At 36.7% G+C, this 18,871-nt stretch overlaps 1 protein-coding gene across 1 annotated transcript in view; it reads left to right on the forward strand.

Annotated features, from left to right (window-relative positions):
• Positions 1-3,254: 3,254 nt before the first annotated feature.
• The window catches only part of LOC144194695 (uncharacterized), a 32,960-nt gene continuing 17,343 nt past the window's right edge, over positions 3,255-18,871 (forward strand). Inside the window, exons 1-2 of the mRNA XM_077713918.1 lie at positions 3,255-3,426; positions 15,032-15,075. Of these exons, the coding sequence (XP_077570044.1) occupies positions 15,043-15,075 (33 nt within the window). The 5' untranslated portion in view covers positions 3,255-3,426; positions 15,032-15,042. The remainder of the gene's footprint in view (positions 3,427-15,031; positions 15,076-18,871) is intronic.

Consider the following 18,871-nt stretch of genomic DNA (forward strand, 5'->3'; position numbering starts at 1 on the left):
GTAGTGAGTGCTTCATACCTGGAAGTCAATAGCAATTAGCGTATTTTCACGACTATAGGCGCACATATCTCTTAAATTTTCACCAAAATAGATAGTTAGATTACATTTATATCTGCGAAATCTGTCTAATTTTAGTAATATTAAACACATTTTAGTCCTATTAAACCACTAGTTATTTGTTACTTTGTTAATAGATGATGAATTAGAACAAATACAATTGTTTTTAAGTTGAGTGTAAGGTTCCATTAAACTTATTTAAAACAAAATCTGAATTAAATATTGTGTAAAATTAGATTAAACGTATTTTTGAGTGTCTACATCGTAATTCAAATTCCTTTAAATGTATTTGTTATGTTAAGAGCGCGTTGCCATGCAAAAAATGCTATAAAATGGGTAAAATAACTCAAGCATTATAAATATTATAAAAGTACATTGGCGCCACTATTTAATTTTTTTTAAAATACTCAGGCTGCCCTTAGTGGTTAGCATGTTGGCCTCACATCTTGAAGATCGAGGGTTCAATCCCATATTTGGCATAGTTTTCTCCGGTTTCCTCCCACATTCCCAAAACATGCAAACTAAACTAATTGTACGCTAAGCTAACAACAAAAATATCAATTTGATCACAATGAACGTACATTAATGACCCACACCCCCCTCTCGGATGAGATTTGGTACGGTCCGCAATGGGACATCATTCCAGAGAGTAGAAGCGCCTAAAGCTCCCAATAATCCCGAGGCCAGATAATTCCGCCGCAAAGCGGATTAGCTCCACCCCGGCAAAGCTATTGGCTAAATTTAGCACGGCCACACTCCCGAAGCCACGCCCACACCACCCCACATCGCTTTCTGCGTGAGTTTGTCATGCCCAAACAGTCCTGTTTGTTGTCGCAAATGCGGCTAATGTCAAGTGATCCCTACCCGCCCGCCAGTGTGGCAAAAAAATGGGTGTTACTAGAGATTGCCCTTCATTTGTCATGGTGGAACGATGGCGAACGGACAAACATTGGGATTATAATCCCAATTGATGGGGGAGGGGCTCTGGAAATGGCCACGAGGAAACCAAAAATGGGACAAATTTGACTTAACACATGCAGATTTGCATCTAAGTAAATGGAATATTTTTGGGAAAGTGAAACTGGGATAGGCTCCAGCACCCCCTGCGACCCTAGTGAGGATAAAGCAGTTCAGAAAATGAGTTTTACTCTCACATCTTTATCTGTAATTACTTACTCAACCATAGCTCTATGTAAAATGTATAACAGTAACACATTTCTTTTTATCACAGCACCCTCTGCTGGATCGGATGGTACACTGCAGCTATTTGCCTCTAATGAAAAAAAGTACCACAAAACAAAGGCTTGTTGGATGAATGCTGGCCCGATGTAAAGCACCGGAATTAAAGCAGGATACATTGCAGGTGAGTGGGCGGGACTTAATTTTACCTGTTCAAATCCCTTGCTTCTCATTGGACGGAGACAAACAAGCTTTAGGTCAAGGGTGTCGGGTTGGTTCTCGGGCCGCTTTAACGTCAACTTGATTTCATGTGGGCCCGACCATTTTAGATATAATATTTAGATTATTATTATTTTTAAATTGATTAAAAGCCCTGAATATCCAGGTTTTTATCGATCTAAAACAATGTTTATATTAACATTTTTTTATTTAGATTTTACAAAATGATTTTTGAACTAAAAACAGAAAAAATGATTAAAAAATGACAATTATTGATTTAAAATGGGGTAAAATCAGGACATTTAATATACATCTATACTCTTCATTTTAATTTGATCCTAAAACATTTGGTCGGCACTCATGATTGACTTTCCCGGGCCACATAAAATGATGCGGAGGGGCCAGATTTGGCCCCCGGGCCGCCACTTTGACACATTCTTTAGGTCATCTGTTGAATGTGAGGGTGATACTAGTGTCTCTTAGATGTGTTTTCTAGTAACCACTTAATGTAAGAATATACATATACATAATTATTAATTTGTTCTCACATGCAAAGAGCATTGAACCCTCGATCCCAGCACTGCAAGCCAGATCATTTTGATTGACACTGAGCTTTGCTTTTTTTTTACTCTTGTACTGGGAGTTAGGAGGAAGTAAATGAAGCCACTTCATCCCATAATGGCCATACATGCATCACCCTGTCTTCTCCTTTGTGTTGACACTATTTGGGGGGAGGGGCTCCCTCTTCTATCTCTTCTGTCCAAACCTTCCATGTGACAAAAGCCGCTTTTGTCCGGCCACACAAAGGCATGTGTATACTTCTTTGTTGTCGCACCAATTTGCCCACGTTCCGCCAGCTTGACTTTTTCCATCTTCGCCTTTTGGGGCCCTCCTTGAAAAAAAATTAGACAGCAAATGGAACTATTATCGCCCTGGAATGTGGGTTCATTACAAATGCCACACACAGGTGTGCCCCTTTTTATTTTTCATTATAATCAATATTTTTAGGCTTATTGGACAATCTAAATTATGAGTCTTGTGCCCTACGATTGGCAGAATATCGCTATCTTTTATTGAGAGCCTTAAAATTAAGCTAAATTTGGTATTGCAGAATTTTGTATACAATGGCGGCCATCCACAATCAATTCTGAAGATTTACAACTTGGGACAAAGGCGATTATTTAAGTGTAATTCGGTAGGTTGATCCAGTAGAGGGCAGTGTCTCACTCACAATTAAAAGGTTTTACATTTTCGGAAAAGAAAAATATTACTTTAGCCGAAAATTAAAAATATATATATAGATTTTAAGTAAATTTGATTTATGTTGGTATACGTTTTAATTAAAAAAAAAAATTAAGTTCGTTAACACGGTGCCACAACTTTTTTGTGAAGAACAGCTTCAGGATACAATGAAATTAAATAATTCGAACCAACACTAAACTTATAATAAAAAAAAAACGTTTTTTCTTAATTGGTGGTGTTTTAAAATAAGTGCGCAGATATTTTATATTAGGATAATTTAAAAAATATTGAAAATTAATAGCTAATGACTTTCAAAATGTGATATTTATTATTATTTTAAGCAATAACTATAATATATACTTTGTTTTTACACAAAAAGGTTTTTATCTGTCACAAGTTTAAAAAAAAATACTCCGGTATATATACTTCGCATAGTTAAAAAAGTTGAAATTATGCGACGTCCGTCCCAAAATAACGTCACATCCGATTCAGCTCAAGCCCCGCCCCCAGGAGTTGTCCTGGGAGACGCTAACAACTGCGTTGAAAAAAAAAGTCGAGTCAACACGCTCGGGACACTTTTTGTTTTTTTATCCGTTCGTGCGTGTGCGTGCACGGAATTACGCCATCGCCCGACACCCAGTTAAAGGGACATTTTGGACACTTTTTGGGGACTACTATGCGCCTAAAAGGTTAATATAAAAAAACTTGAGGCGTCGCCTTTTCTTCCAGGTAAGAAGAGCTAACTTTTTTTGTTTTCTTTTAAACGCATGAGCCGCTTACACGGTTCTTCAAGCTAGTTCCGTTCTCTCCATGCAATCATTTTTTTAAAGGCGTGGACGTTATTATTTTAAGATCTTTTCATTTATGTTTTTATCTCGCAAACTCTTTTTTACAGGTGCCAAACTTGTGCTATGGCCGAAAAAGTAAAAAAGTGTAGTCGAGCGTACACGATCGAATTTTATTAGGATCGCCTGAGGTGATACAAAATGTCGTTCTAATCAACTTTTTGCTCTTCTAACAACTTTTCATTTATTTTTCACTATATCTTTTTAAAACTCTACAAAACCCCATTTGGACCTTTTTTTCGTAAACTTTATGCAGTTTCAGAGTCACTATGACCCTAAAACGCCTACCTAAATTTTCTACACTTTTTTGTCCTCATATTCAAAACTTTATTTAAATTCAAAAGTAAGATCCATTTACAAACGTATGGTAAATATAACTAGCTTACATATTTATGTTTTTCTTGTCTTTTATACTTTTGTGGATAAGTGACCAGAGTTTAAAAGTAATAATTATAACAATATAAAACTTAAAGTTCTATTTTACAGATGAAAAGTGCTTTATTAAATAAAAAGAATATTTTTAATACATTAAATTGCATAAAGTCATGAAATATAATGATCTATACTTGCCATATTTTGCTCCATTGCTCAAATTCTTTGGTTTGTATTATTCAGTAGCAAAGCTGTCATTTATTTATTATTTTTTTGTAAAAGTTTAACTTGCTAAACCGTAAATGGACTTGAATACCATGTACTTGAAGCCCACTAGCCCCCCCCACCCACCCGTCAAATGGATTTGACATATATTTGCCATCAATGGTCCTGAAACACAACCAGGCCTCCCTCTTCAACTAACTTGAGCGCCGTCAAGACCTTTCACCCTAAATATCCTTCATTCCAAATCATTTCAAATAGTTTTTTGTAGGTTTTGTCATCCCAACCAATCTGATCTAACTATTCTATTAATACATTTTCAGCTCAAGTAGGACAGCCAATTGAAAAAAAGATGTATTTCCTGTATTATTGCCCTATTCTGTGCTACTATTGTTCAATTCTTAACTTTAAGAAACCATATGAGAGCTGCAGGTTGTCAGAAAGTTTTGTTTTACTTTTTCAGGCCCTTTTTTGACCTTTTCAGCATTTTTTATTTTCTTTTTAACATCAAAACTGCTTGACAATTGTGATGAAAATGACAGCCAGAAAAACCTCAGGCGGTAAATTGCAGACAGGGTGAGGCTTTCCTCATAATTGGTCTGTTTGTCTAAAATTACATTTAAAAAAATAATCTTAGATGTTGAAATGGACACATTTTGACAAGATATATATTATTATATAGCTACCAAATGCTACAAATCTTCCATAGTTTCATATGCCAGTCTTTGCTAAACTACTAATTATTCATTTTGTATTAAAACTACAAATTTCCAATAATTTAAATAAGTTTTGCATTTTAAACATTGTCAAAACATTCCATTATTTTGAAAGTTAAGCAGAATGCTTACTTTATTTTTAGCAATCAGTTGTTGCTAGTAGCTTAGCATCAGCGGTTAGCTAAAACAAAAATAAGTCATAGTTGATTTACTGTATTAAAACCGGCTTATACGAGAGAAATTGTAAAATTCAATGATTTTAAGGCCATTTTAAGGGTGTGGCTTATACGCCAAGAAGGCTTATATGCGAGTAATTACGACAAATGGTTTTACGTTTGTATAAGCCTTTTAATTGCGTACATTTACAATCGTATGGCGAGAATCGGAGTTTTCAAGGGTAAGACCCTGTCAGCTTGACTTAAGGGTTCCCATTTTAGACCCATTTTGACGTTAAAGGGCAACCCAGAATCGTAATTAAAAGCCTATTTAAATGCAAATGTCTTCATTAAATGCAATGACATGATTGAATTGACTATTTTGTTATAAATCTAAACCTGGAAGGCCATTTTAAAAACCTATCGATGTAAATAACAATGAACAGGCTTACAGCTTTGAGTGTTTTAACAGGCGTGTCAAATACAAAATAAACATACTGCTCCCTCGGGTATAATGAGGACGCTTTTAATGTGTAAACATAATTTTCGAGTGAAGAGGCGACAACGACGACGTCCCGTTAACATCATCGTTCCTCGTAAATGGACGTACATCATCAAACGATGAGACGATTAATTAGAACTTTACGAGTAGCCTCTGTAAATCTTTTCATTTTTTTCCGGGACCCTTATTAGTCCCTCTTAGGTTAAAAAAAAAAACTTGTGTTTTGTTACCATGGTAATTGTGTCTTGGCAGGAAATGAAAATTGGAAATGGGAAGTGAGCATGTATGACTCAATTATTTTGGCTTTGTTGATATAATCGTGCTAAAGACACACAAATACACATGGAAAAACTAGTTTTAGTCAAGTGGTTATGTCATAGTTGGAAACCAAGACAGGTGCCACATTGCTAATGACCCATTTAATTAGCGGACAGTGTATTGTATTGTAATTTTGGATCATTTTCTATTCATTAGGAGGATATTTTCGAGAGGCTTCTTGTTCGTTTCTCGGTTCCTGATGATTATTTGGGCATTTGCATGGTTTTGGCGCATTTTCAAGTTCCTTATTCACTCATTGGCTGGATGAAATAATGTGTTTTTGCACGGCAACGCGCTCGTAACATAACATGAGTCAAGGGTGTCAGACTTGGGTTGGTTTGCGGGCCGCATTAATTTATGTGGGTCGGACCATTTTAGATATAATATTTAGATTTTTTTTAAATGGATTAAAATCCCTGAATATTCAGTTTTTTGTAGGTCTAAAACAATGTTAATTTTAGCTTTTTTACATATATTTTTTTAGATTTTACAAAATTATTTTTGAACAAAAAACACAGAAAAAAATGATTAAAAAATGACAATTATTGATTTAAAAGTGGGAAATCAGGAAATTGAATATATATCTATACTTTTTATTTTAATTTGATCCTAAAACAGAAAGTCAGCACTCATGATTTATTTTCCCGGGCCACACAAAATGATGCGGTGGGCCAGATTTGGCCCCCGGGCCGCCACTTTGACACCTGTGACTTTTTTTAAAAATTAATTTGGATAGTGATACACACTCAAAAATAAGTTTAATCTAACCTTACACTAAACTTAATTTTACACTGTTTTAAATTTTTATACATTTCTTGTCTCTATTGGCCCCGCCTCCACCCTGACTTTCAAATACAACCTATCATAAGTTGTTTACTTTTGTCTTCCCTTCAAAGTATTGCCAAAATTATGCTCACAAATGTCCTCACAATAGGATAACGCACGACCCCAAGTACGTATAGTTCAACAACCTTTCACCCAAATTTCCTAATCAGTGATTGACCAACCCACCATACATGTTTTTGGACATTAAATAAAATACCCATAGAAACCCCACACAAGCTTGGCAAGAATTTTCAAAATTAACTGAAGGCAACCAGACTGTCCAAAGCACACTTTTTAAAGCCGCCTCGGCCTTAAACGGCATTTACCTTTCCCGGCAGTCCCATTGGCTCCGCCCACTGCCCGTGACATCAACGCTTTGATCGGCCCGAGTACCCACATTCGTACAAAGCCATATTTAGCCGTGGCGAGAGCTCACATGCCTCCATACCTGCGGTGTAAACACACCTGCCGGACTCTCGCTAATGGATTTAAGATGACCGCCACCTGAAGACGTTTCGCCCGTGGCCTACGACGCCAACTAATCCGTGGGGTAAGGTCTCATGGATACCACCCCCTATGTCAGTTTTAAAAAAGAATGTTTTATATTTTTATTAGGGAATTGCGTGCTATCGCCTTGGGGTTTTATTCCAAAGGATAAAGTCCAACTGGCGTCACTTGGTAACCAGCCAATGTTTTTTTTTTTTTTTACGGGTTAGCCATTGGATTGTAAAATTGTCTCGGGTTTACGTGATCAAATTTGTCTGGTGACAAAGTACGTTGACACGAATATTTAGATCCGGGATGTCAAAATCTATTTGGTCATTGTTTTGGGTTTTTATTGGGTAACTTATGATTAAAAAAGAAGGATTGTACACCCTATTTTTGTGTAAAAATATGGCACTCTTAAAATATGTAAATGTTATACACAAGTATGTCTAGGAATCTATGGTTGAGAATTTAATAATAATTTAAGTTGAGGGAATTAAATTCTCTAAAAAGCTCTGATCTTTGAATGGACCCCAAAATAAAACTAAAAAATTCCAATTATTATGGTTAATCAATACATAGCACATTTATGATACATCAAGCTTTATTTAGCTGAAAAAAATCCTGTTGTTCCAAATTTATTGATAAAAAATGATATATTTTGCTGTATAGGGTTTAAACTTTTAACCCTATATTTTTGATAGATAAATTTGGAGCAATGGGATATTTTTTAGGTTATTAAAGGAAGGAAAATGGCAATTTTAGCTATGTATTTTTCCCCAAAACAAACTAACAAACCATTTAGCAAAAAAATAACAAATAATTACCAGGCACGCAATATTTGCTTAAACAGGCCCCAAAATTCGACCCCTAAATTTGACAATAACTTCAACTTATTTCACATACTTTCACTCAAATCATAGCGTATCCATGATCTTAAATCCCCCCCAAAAAATGCCATTTGTCAATTAAAAGCTACTACGTAAACATACCCTTAAGATCACTTTAAGGTCAACTCAAAAGCGCCTCCAATCAGCAAGCGTCTGCGTGTAGCAACTTGAAGCCAAATGACCTTTAAAGGATCGCTCGTTTGGGATATCCAGAAAATAGATATGTCCAGCCCACCTTCCTCAACAAAAAACAACAAAAACTCTATATAAAACTAATTTGAGTCATCTGTTTAAATCACAAAGGCCTTCAAGCCTAAGACGATAGATTCATTTCCTGTTTTAAACTTGCGTGCTTCAGAATAACGTTTCCTGGTGGCGTGGTCTCGACTAGAGGAAGTTAGTTCCTGGTGTACAAGGTGGCGGTTTCCCAGAACCGGTGAGGTTTTAAGGGCGTTTTTCTATGACGGGTGAAGCCGAGACCTTTGATCAGATGGTTCTGAGGTAGCGACATATCTAACCGCCAAACCGCAAAGTATTCAAGTTTGGGTTTTTTGCATTGTTGTTGATTAAAAGCAGCTCGCAGGCATTTTGCAAGGGCGATATTAATCTGATCAAGTCTGCTGTAGGAGCGAACGCCGGTTGGCGGTCTCCGGGGATCGGCCTCGTTAAACCTATTAGCTCCCAAGCGGGACTTGCCGACACTTTCTTTAGCTACAACTCTGTTGTCTCTAGACTGTGTCACGTTTAAGAGATTTGTAGCGGTTCTAAGAGCTGATAACGGTCAGAAAATGAGACATTTTGAGGGTTTATTTACATTGAAATGGTAGGTTGAAGCGCAAAACTGAAGTTAATAATTTAATATGTATCTTTAAATGTTGTGATTTGGCAGGAAATCTACGCAAGTACGAATATCCGCCAATCATTGGTGAATAGGAATGTATTGTCTTGAAACACCGATGTTTTTTGGTGTAAAATGTGGGTAATAGTTTAAGTTGTCGACAGCTTTGTGTGGGTAAAGCGTTGTTTATTAAGTGGATGGATTTGCTGCCAAGTTAATCTCAATGCTAATTAACTAGATTAACCCTTTGCCTGGATAAAGACTAATTTGGAGGAAATTAAAACAGTCTTATGAGAGGCCTAAATAGCAAAATTGAACCACTTGCCGAAAAACTATTTGAAGTTAGCGCCATATTGCCTTTAGAAATGTGAAAAAAAATGTTTAGATGGTTAGGTGCCGCCTTTTCTAGCCATCCTAAAGAAAGAAACACTGTTTTTTCTCGCATATTGGCCTTATTTGTCGCAAAAAAAGACTTAAGGGTACGTCTTATATGCGTAGAAATTAGTCCTGACATGCACGAAACTGCACAAATAGAAGATAAACAGATAAAATGCTAAACAAAATGTATTTTAACGTCTATGAATGAATTTTGATTCATACAGTATCTCCAAAAAAACGTGTGATGATTTTTCTTAAGATTTTCCCTTCTAAGTAACACATTTGTACTCCCTATTAAAACCATGAATATGGAGATGAAAATTGTGAACCAGGAGCGGCTTATACGAGAGAAACTGCAAAATTTGACGATTTTAAGGCAATTTAAGGGTACGGCTTATATACGGAGGCAGCCTATACGAGAGAAATAGCAAAATTTGACGATTTTTAAGGCAATTTAAGGGAACAGCCTATACACAAAGGCGGCTTATACGAGAGAGATTGTAAAATTCAACTATTTAAGGCCATTTATGGGTATGTTTTATGCACGGAGGCGGCTTATACGAGAGAAATTGCAACATTCTATTATTTTAAGCAATTTAAGGGTACGGCTTATACTCGTAGGCGGCTTATATGAGAGAAATTGCAAAATTCGACGTTTTTAAGCTATTTAAGTGTACGGCTTATACACAGAGGCGGCTTATACGAGAGAAATTGCAAAATTCAACAATTTTTAAGGCAATTTAAGGGTATGCTTATAAAAAATGCAAAAAAATATGATATATATGCATTATCTCAGAAAGAAACTATTGCTATTTTTTGATTGGAAATGGTTTCCACAACATTACAAAATAATTCAAAACACTCAAAAAGAGCCTTCATGTTACATAAGTAAAATGGTATTGTTCAGGTGGCCAAAGGTTTAAACATGGCAACAGCTCTACAGTTTTTATTAGCATTGTCTACAAAAGAACTTCGATATGAAAACAAAAGGGTGGAGGAGGTCAGGTGGGGTTGGCATCCAACCTGAGGAGGAGCGGTCAAGACCCCGGTCCCTGATTACAGGACCCCCCCCCAGTTGAGATAATGCTATCTAGGCCGACAGGTATTTGCTTTCAGTAAGGGCTTGCTTGGGTAATAACTGTCACCACAAACACCGTGGAGACCTTTCATCCCGTTGTCGGCCGGGACGTTTGTGCACACACGGCCCGCTTTTGTCCAATGGGGGGGGGCTCTCGGGTGGGGGGGTTATGTCAATGGGGAGGTTTGATTAAATCAAACAGCCGTGACTATCTCTAAATGGAGGTGGACGCCGTCGGGACTGACGTCGCGCAGACTCATTTAGCCGCCGAGCTGATAGCCGACCTTAAAAATAAGTAACGACCAGTCGCACCAGGTCGAGACCGGCATTGGCAAACGGCATTTTGGACGGGGCGCTTAAGCAAACATTGAGTTAAACATCAAACTGCACTGGGTCAAATGCCACTAGCGCTTTTTTTTAATGAAACGGCAATGCTAATGTTGCGGGCTAACTGTCCCATTAGAGTTGTAAAAAGAGGCATTCGCAAAATCTGGGGAATGTCAGACAACGATTGGACTTTTTTTTATCATACTAAAACTCCAGCTGGAAATTTTTTAATGTATTTTTACCCTAAAAGGGCAAAAAACTTGGTCACTGTGTAGTATTATAAGACTTAAAAAAATCAGTCTGGATCTGTTGAGGCCAAAAAATAAAGGCGAATTATTGGTGAAAGGGAAAATTAGATACCGTATTTTCACGACTATAAGGTGCACTGCATTATAAGGCGCACCCTCAATGAATGACAATTTTTCCATATATAAGGCGCACTGTATTATAAGGCACACTGTCTATTTTGGAGAAAATGTAAGACTTTAAGTCCGCCTTATAGTGGAGAAAATACGGTAATTGCTATTGACTTGCAGGTATGAAGCACTCACTCACTACACAGTCACCTCTAGAGCCAGCCATTGTTGATGTTTTGGATTTTTTTTGGTATAAAATCTTGCAGTGGGGGAGGAGCTATATGATGGAAGATGTTGTAAATTAAGATGGCATCTGCATATTTAACAGTATAGTTTCAGTTCAGGCGTTTGTGTTTTTTTAAATATCCGACAGTGGTGGTGTTTCGTTTTTGGTTTTCTGTTTTTTCCATATATAAGGCGCACTGTATTATAAGGCGCACTGTCTATTTTGGAGAAAATTTAAGACTTTTAAGTGCGCCTTATAGTGGGGAAAATACAGGAATTGCTATTGACTTCCAGGTATGAAGCACTCACTACTTTACAGTCACCTCTAGAGCCAGCCATTGTTGATGTTTTGGATTTTTTTGTATAAAATCTTGCAGTGAGGGAGGAGCTATATGATTGAAGATGTTGTAAACTAAGATTGCATTTGCATATTTAACAGTATTGCTTCAGTTCAGGCGTTTGTGTTTTTTTTAATATCCGACAGTGGTGGTTTTTCGTTTTTGGTTTTCTGTTTTGGTCCATATATAAGGCGCACTGGATTATAAGGCGCATTGTCTATTTTGGAGAAAATTTAAGACTTTTAAGTGCGCCTTATAGTCGTGAAAATATGGTAATAAAGATTTCAAGTTTACTAACTTGAGTGTTTTTTTTTTACGCTATTTTGATTGATTGATGTCTGTAATGTGTTTGAGCCAGACTGACGTAACAATCTGGAAACATATGTAGCTTAGTGGTGGTGGTGCTCGGATGGCTGCACCCAGTTTTAGTGTCGCTAAATGGGCGGTTTATTCACAGCGGGTGAGTGTCGGATGACCTTGACGGATGCCATTTCCCATAATACTTGTGTTACACACTCTCAGGGAGAGTTAAGACAAGTAAAAGTCAATTGCTTTGCTTCGAGTACTTCATTCAAATGCTATGCTTATAGTTACAAGCTTCATTCATTCATTTTCTGAACCGTTTAAGGGTCATGGAGGGTGCTGTATCCCACCCAGCTAACTATGGGCAACCCGGAATCAATGCCCAGCCGATCACAGGGCACGATAACGATCAACCAATCACACTCAGGCTCATACCTAAAGGCAATTTTCGAACGTTAAACCAGCCTATCAAGTCTGTTTTTTGTGATTCAACTGGAGTACCCGGAGAATACCCACAAAAAGCCACAGGCAAACTTGGAATTGAACCCTCGACCCCAGAACTATCAGCCCTCAATGCGCTAACCACTCGTCCACACGTTCAGTTAATATGATTGAATTACTGTTTTTATCTTTTTTGGGGCTTTTTGGTAGATAAGTAGAAGGTCAATGGAATTTTCATTCCATTAATTTGCGACGTGTTGTTTTCCAACATTTGGAATTATTGATTTAATTCATTTTTTTTTTTGGGAAGGCCCTGATCCTTCTATGTTAAAACATTATATACAAATGTGACTTACTGTATGTAATTTGACCATTAATGAAACAAAGAAAATATTGGCACACTGCGCAGTGTCGAACTGAAAACCAGAAGCACAAGTTTCTTTTGTATATTTGAATTATTGAATTTTTTGTTTTCTAACCTTTCTTACAAAGATAATTATTTCTCATGTGGATTAATCAACCCAATCAGAAATAGTTCTAGCTTCAACCTTTACAAATCCCAACAAAAGTGTACAGAAAATTGAATTATTTCAGATTTTTTTTCCCCAGGAAAATGCATCTTATATACATACTGTAATCCCTCGATTATCACGGCTAATGTAGACCAAAAGAAACAAAAAAAACGTGAAGTAGGGTCACTTACTAAAGTAATACTTAAGTAGTACTAAATAAATAATATTTTTTTTAATTATTTTTTAACTTCACTGCTGTGTCCTAGTAATGGATTTTCAAATTTTTATCAAGTTACAAAAAACTATTAATTAACAAAAAAATTCCCCCAGAAAGAAACCACGATGTAGGGTAACCCCTATTTAAAAATACATAAATAAATAATAATTTGTTATTTTTTTAACTTCACTGCTAAGTCCTAGTTGTGGATTTTCACATTTTTATGAAAATACAAAAAAACAATTAATTAAGTAAAAAAAATTCTGCCTGAAAGCAACCGCAATGTAGGGTCAACCCTATTTAAAAAAAAAAACAATAATAGTAATAATCATGTTATTTTTTTACTTTACTGCTGAGTCCTAATAGTGGATTTTTTTAAAACATTTTTATGAACTTACAAAAAAATTTAATTGACAAAAAAAAATTCCCCCAAAAGAAACCACCATGTAGTGAAGCCGCAATATTCGAGGGATTACTGTACTCAAGTATTGCAATTTTTGACTTATTATGAACTTTACAGTTATTCCTTTTGTTTATTTCAAATATCAATAGAAGAAGAGTGGTTTTATAAACATGCGCCTAACGTAACCTAATCTTAACATCTTTCTCAATAATTTAAAAAGAAAAAATCCTGTCTGGAAACTACCAAAATACCCCTAGAAGTACTTTTTGTGTGACAGACAGCCTTATCAAAGTTCTGCACACAGCAAAGAAGCTCCTCTCTGTCCCATTGCACTTAAGGCAAGCAGATTAGACTCCAGAGTATTATTAGAACTACCGATTATCCCCTTACCTGATCCGACTAATTCTTATTGGAGGATCGGGTTCCAATTATTGGGCACAAAAAGTGAAAAAATACTTATATTAATACTATTATTCCCCCATCTCAGTGGTTGTACTGATTTATTCTTCCAAGTTCATCCAGGATTCGCAGTAGTACTAGTTAACGGTAAATAAAGGAATACCGAGAACCAGACATCTCTGTGGTTAGGTGATGCTAGTCCTTAAGGGCTCACTCAATGTTTGTTGCCAAGACCCCTCGGCCCACCGCCACCGCCGCCACCCCCTTCGTCTCCGTCAGCTGTCCCCGCCTGAACCAAGGCCGACGTAGACCTGTTGGTTTTGGCTAGCTAGTGTGTGGTCTTGACGTGCATGCGGGTGCTCGTTTGTTGCACAGTTAACACTCCCACGGTGTTGGCAAGAGTGCCAAGGTCGAGCTTAACTGACATCTTGTCAACAGCAATGTTCTGACGTGTCCACAGTCACAATAATAACAATAACAATCGGAACTATTTTTACCTTTTTTAGAATAATTAATATGACCATCATTATTTGATAAATAGGGTTGTCTATAGTACGAGATGGGCGATAAAATTATCGTGAAATACTTTTTATCAATGATGATATTTAAAAGTTTTGATAATTTAAACTGTAATTACACCACACGGCCATCACGAAGAATGGGGGCGCTGTTGTGATATGAACGCTAGTTTCAGAATATCACTCAGGAGAAGAGGATGGCGAGGAAAAATGTTTTTAGCATGTTAGCTAACTTGGAACATGAATGTAAAAGGGCAATAAAAACAGCCAAAATTATCGATTATGAGATGCAGGACAACACCAAGCTGATCCACTAAAAGATCCAAGTTAATTACCCCTGTCTTTTTCTCTTTTTTAACATTTTTTAAATATTTTTTTCCAAAATGCCTTAAAGACCAGTCTTATTGAAAATGTCCTCAACACAGTCCTCAGCCTGTAATATCTTTTCTTCCTTGATTTTAAGATGTTTTCCCATTTTATGCAAATATTGCAAAAATATAAAGTTTAAAATTCGGAACAAAAAAGATAATGATCGATACGGACTGATATTTTTTTAACAATATTTGTCATATCGCCCATCTCTCCTTGCAATATTTCAAAACAAAATCTTACGTTTTCTAATGTTTTTGGTTAAGAAATGTTAATTTACCCCTGTTTTCTATCTCCACAGTTCCCAGGGACATGAAACTCACTCCCCATCAAGCTCCTCTGTATGTAAGTATCACAGTTAACCTTGCAAAAGTGTTTTTTATGTATTTTTTTTATTTTTGCCAATCTAAACAACCATCTGCTTTGCATTTCTACGTCAAATCTCAGGTGTGCCGGCCCTTTAAAGGCCAGGCTTTTTACGATGATGATGATGCTTACTGTCCTGAGTTTTGTCGGTCCTAAAAGGTTGCCTGACTATTTTAGCGACTGTGTTTTTTTTTTTTGTATGTTGCAAGCCATAATGTCACCACCAAAGTGGTAAACTGAGATGTAATTGCATACCAGACCTTAGCGCCACAGGATATTTATAGTTTTTTTATGACATTGTAAAGAAATGTACGGTAGTTTTTCCAGATCCAAAATGCATTTTCTTTAGATACAAAATGGTTAAAAGTGTTTCATAGTATTGCGTGGATGTAGATAACCAATCTTATCAGATCCAGTTGCTCTCGGCGACCACAAAACAGCAACAGTTTGTGGCTCGGAGGTTTTGTGACTCAACTGCAAAAGGGGGAAAGGCATTTCTAGAGCTATGTTAAACACTTTGTTCTATGACTCAATGTCAACTGAAGAAAAGGAAATACTATTTATGAGCCGTCTAAAATGTAGTCACCAAACCAAACTTAGTTGGAATAACGTCACTGATGTGTGCGGAATTTCAGGGTTCAACTTACCGTATTTTCACGACACCGCAAGGCGCACCCTCAATGAATGACATTTTTCCATATATAAGGCGCACTGTATTATAAGGTGCACTGTCTATTTTGGAGAAAATGTAAGACTTTTAAGTGCGCCTTATAGTGGTGAAAATAGGGTAATTGCTATTGACTTCCAGGTATGAAGCAGTCACTACTTTGCAGTCACCTCTAGAGCCAGCCATTGTTGATGTTTTGAATTTTTTTTTGTATAAAATCTTGCAGTGTGGGGAGGAGCTATATGATGGAAGATTTTGTAAACTAAGATGGCATCTGCATATTTAACAGTATTGTTTCAGTTTGTGTTTTTTTAATATCCGACAGTGGTGGTTTTTGGTTTTCAGGTTTTCCATATATAAGGCGCACTGTCTATTTTGGGGAAAATTTAAGACTTTTAAGTGAGCCTTATAGTGGTGAAAATACGGTAACTGCTATTGACTTCCAAGTATGAAGCACTCACTACTTTACAGTCACCTCTGGAGCCAGCCATTGTTGATGTTTTGGATTTTTTGTATAAAATCTTGCAGTGGGGGAGGGGCTATATGATGGAAGATGTTGTAAACTAAGATGGCATCTGCATATTTTGCAGTATTGTTTTAGTTCAGGGGTTTGTGTTTTTTTAATATCCGACAGTGGTGGTTTTTCGTTTTCAGTTTTTTTTCCATATATAAGGCACACTAGATTATAAGGCGCACCGTCTATTTTGGAGAAAATTTAAGACTTAAGTGTGCCTTATAGTCATGAAAATACGGTAGTCCTTTTTTATTTTGTCAGATAACCGCTCAGTTTGAAATATAATAATATTTTTCATGGTGGAAGCTTGGGTTGTCTGGTACCTAATATGTGGTTAGACCTCCCCTGGTTCTGGAACCGACTGTAGCCAAATTCCCACCTTTCCACGTTAGTTACCCAATTATTGTAGTCAACCGTATCCAGGCGGCTAATTTTAGAATTGAAGCACCCTGCAGTTGCCGGAGTGTTTAGGGGCATTCGCACTCGGCGGGCTGGAGAAGGCACCAGGGGGGGAAATGAGATAAGTCCGGGGACAAGAGTTGCACACTTGACAACGTTATCTCTAGTTTACAGTGGGGCTCTGATTTCATGCCTAACCAGTCAGGTTCATTGCCTCATTAGGCATTTTCACTGAAGTTCTTATCCAGGGTTTATCTTACAGTCCCCTGGAGCACCAGGAAGTCAAACAAAGTGAAGAAAAATTGTATAATAATAGTAATTATTGTTATTTTGACATCTCTGAATGAAATTCAAGAAGAAAAAAACGGTATCTTGCAAAATAAAGTGAAAAAACGAACATTTTACTGATAATCCTGACTACTATTTACTACACTTCCTGGTTGTACTGCTCCTGTGATGTCCTTTTTGAGTTTATCTATTGCAGGCAACACCATTTTGGAATGTGCAATACAGAAGACAATCCTTTTGATTCATAAAGTATCTCAGAAATACCACAGGCTTTGATTTTTATCAAGATTTTCCCTTCAAAGTGACACATTTGTACTCCCTATTTAAAACATGAATATGAATATGAAAATTGTGAATCAGGGGGTGGCTTATACGAGAGAAATTGCAAAATTCAATTATTTTAATGCAATTTTAAGGGTGCGGCTTATATGCGAGAAAATACGATATATTAGTGCGACTTATAGTCCGGGAAATTTGACCAAAATAAAACATTTGTACTCCCTATTAAAACCTTGAATATGGAGGTGAGAATTATGAACCAGAGGGCGGCTTATACGAGGGAAATTGTCAAATTCAACAATTTTTAAGGCAATTTTACGGGTGTGGTTTTTATAGAGGCGGCTGATGTGTAAGAAAATATAGTATTTATTGGTTAAGGGTTAGGTAGTTATAATATACCATGATTAAGAGTTCAAATATTCTCCTGAATAGGTGTGTAAGCATGAATGATTGACTACTCATGCTCTAGCACCCCTACCAGTCTTAAGACGATAAGCAATACAGATAATATACAAATGAATATTTTCTACTTGTGTTTTTGTGGTAAAAAGTACATTGACAAATAGTAGGGCAGGGATTTTTTGCATTTTAGGTTTTTTTATTTTTCAATTTTAAGACAAATAACCTTATATTTTTCATTTTAAATCAGGAAATGTGTGCTGGAAAACTATACAAGAAAATCCGTTAAAAAACTGTGCAAGTTTGTCACATTTATTAGAATTAATTCCCATGCATTAAATCCCTAATCTTACCTTGAGCTCTCTTGGACACGTACTTACACACTCTTAGAATTGATCCCTTTAAAAAAAAAAGCTCCTTTCCACCAAAAAAGATGGTTTACCGTTATACTCTTAACAAAGCCCTCGAGACTCTAGTAGTATAATTGCATCTACCAAATTGCATAATGAAACAGAGAAAGAAAAGCAGATTTTTAAAACCTTTCAGAAGGTACCACTAAAACCAAAAAATGTGATATAGAAGGATTTCAGTTGGGCCTTTTTAAATTCCCATCCATTTTTTTTTACTGGATCCATTTGGGTTAATTGAATCGTGACAGCTACTTGATATTCCAAAGCATCCCTTCCCTCACACATTTGTATAAATGTAGTCATCACAGACCAGATCGATAGCCACTTTACTTCCAAAACGTCTGTTTTTCAACCAAGTCGCCTACTCGGAATGTTTTTTTTTACAATGAGCGGATATTAATTTGCCGACAAAACAAAGCAGCGGGGAAAATATTGTTTTGTTGCCGTCAGGAATCATTTGAGAAACGACTTTGCCGGTTGGTTTTATTGTGAATGCAAGGGGGGGGGGGGAATCTTATTTGGACCCCTTAATATGTTTTCATTCTGGCATGGAGTGCAGAATCACAAATCCAAGGCGAGGTAGTAGCAATCTGCTCAGTAGTGCCTGAACCTCCTAATTTCCAATCTGGGTTTGAGATAAGAGATGAGATTTTAATAGACACAATGTCATGCCTGCTGCTTTTCACCTATCTACAGCTCATTTAGTGCACTTACTACTTGGCCCTCCGTGTTGAGCCCAAAAGACTTCCCTTGCATAGCAATAGTCTGCCGCTTTGGATGTTTGGGCGACTGCCAGACTGCGTGTTTGACACAGTACGA

Source organism: Stigmatopora nigra, chromosome 3 (assembly GCF_051989575.1).
Source record: "Stigmatopora nigra isolate UIUO_SnigA chromosome 3, RoL_Snig_1.1, whole genome shotgun sequence".
Taxonomy (NCBI): Eukaryota; Metazoa; Chordata; class Actinopteri; order Syngnathiformes; family Syngnathidae; genus Stigmatopora; species Stigmatopora nigra.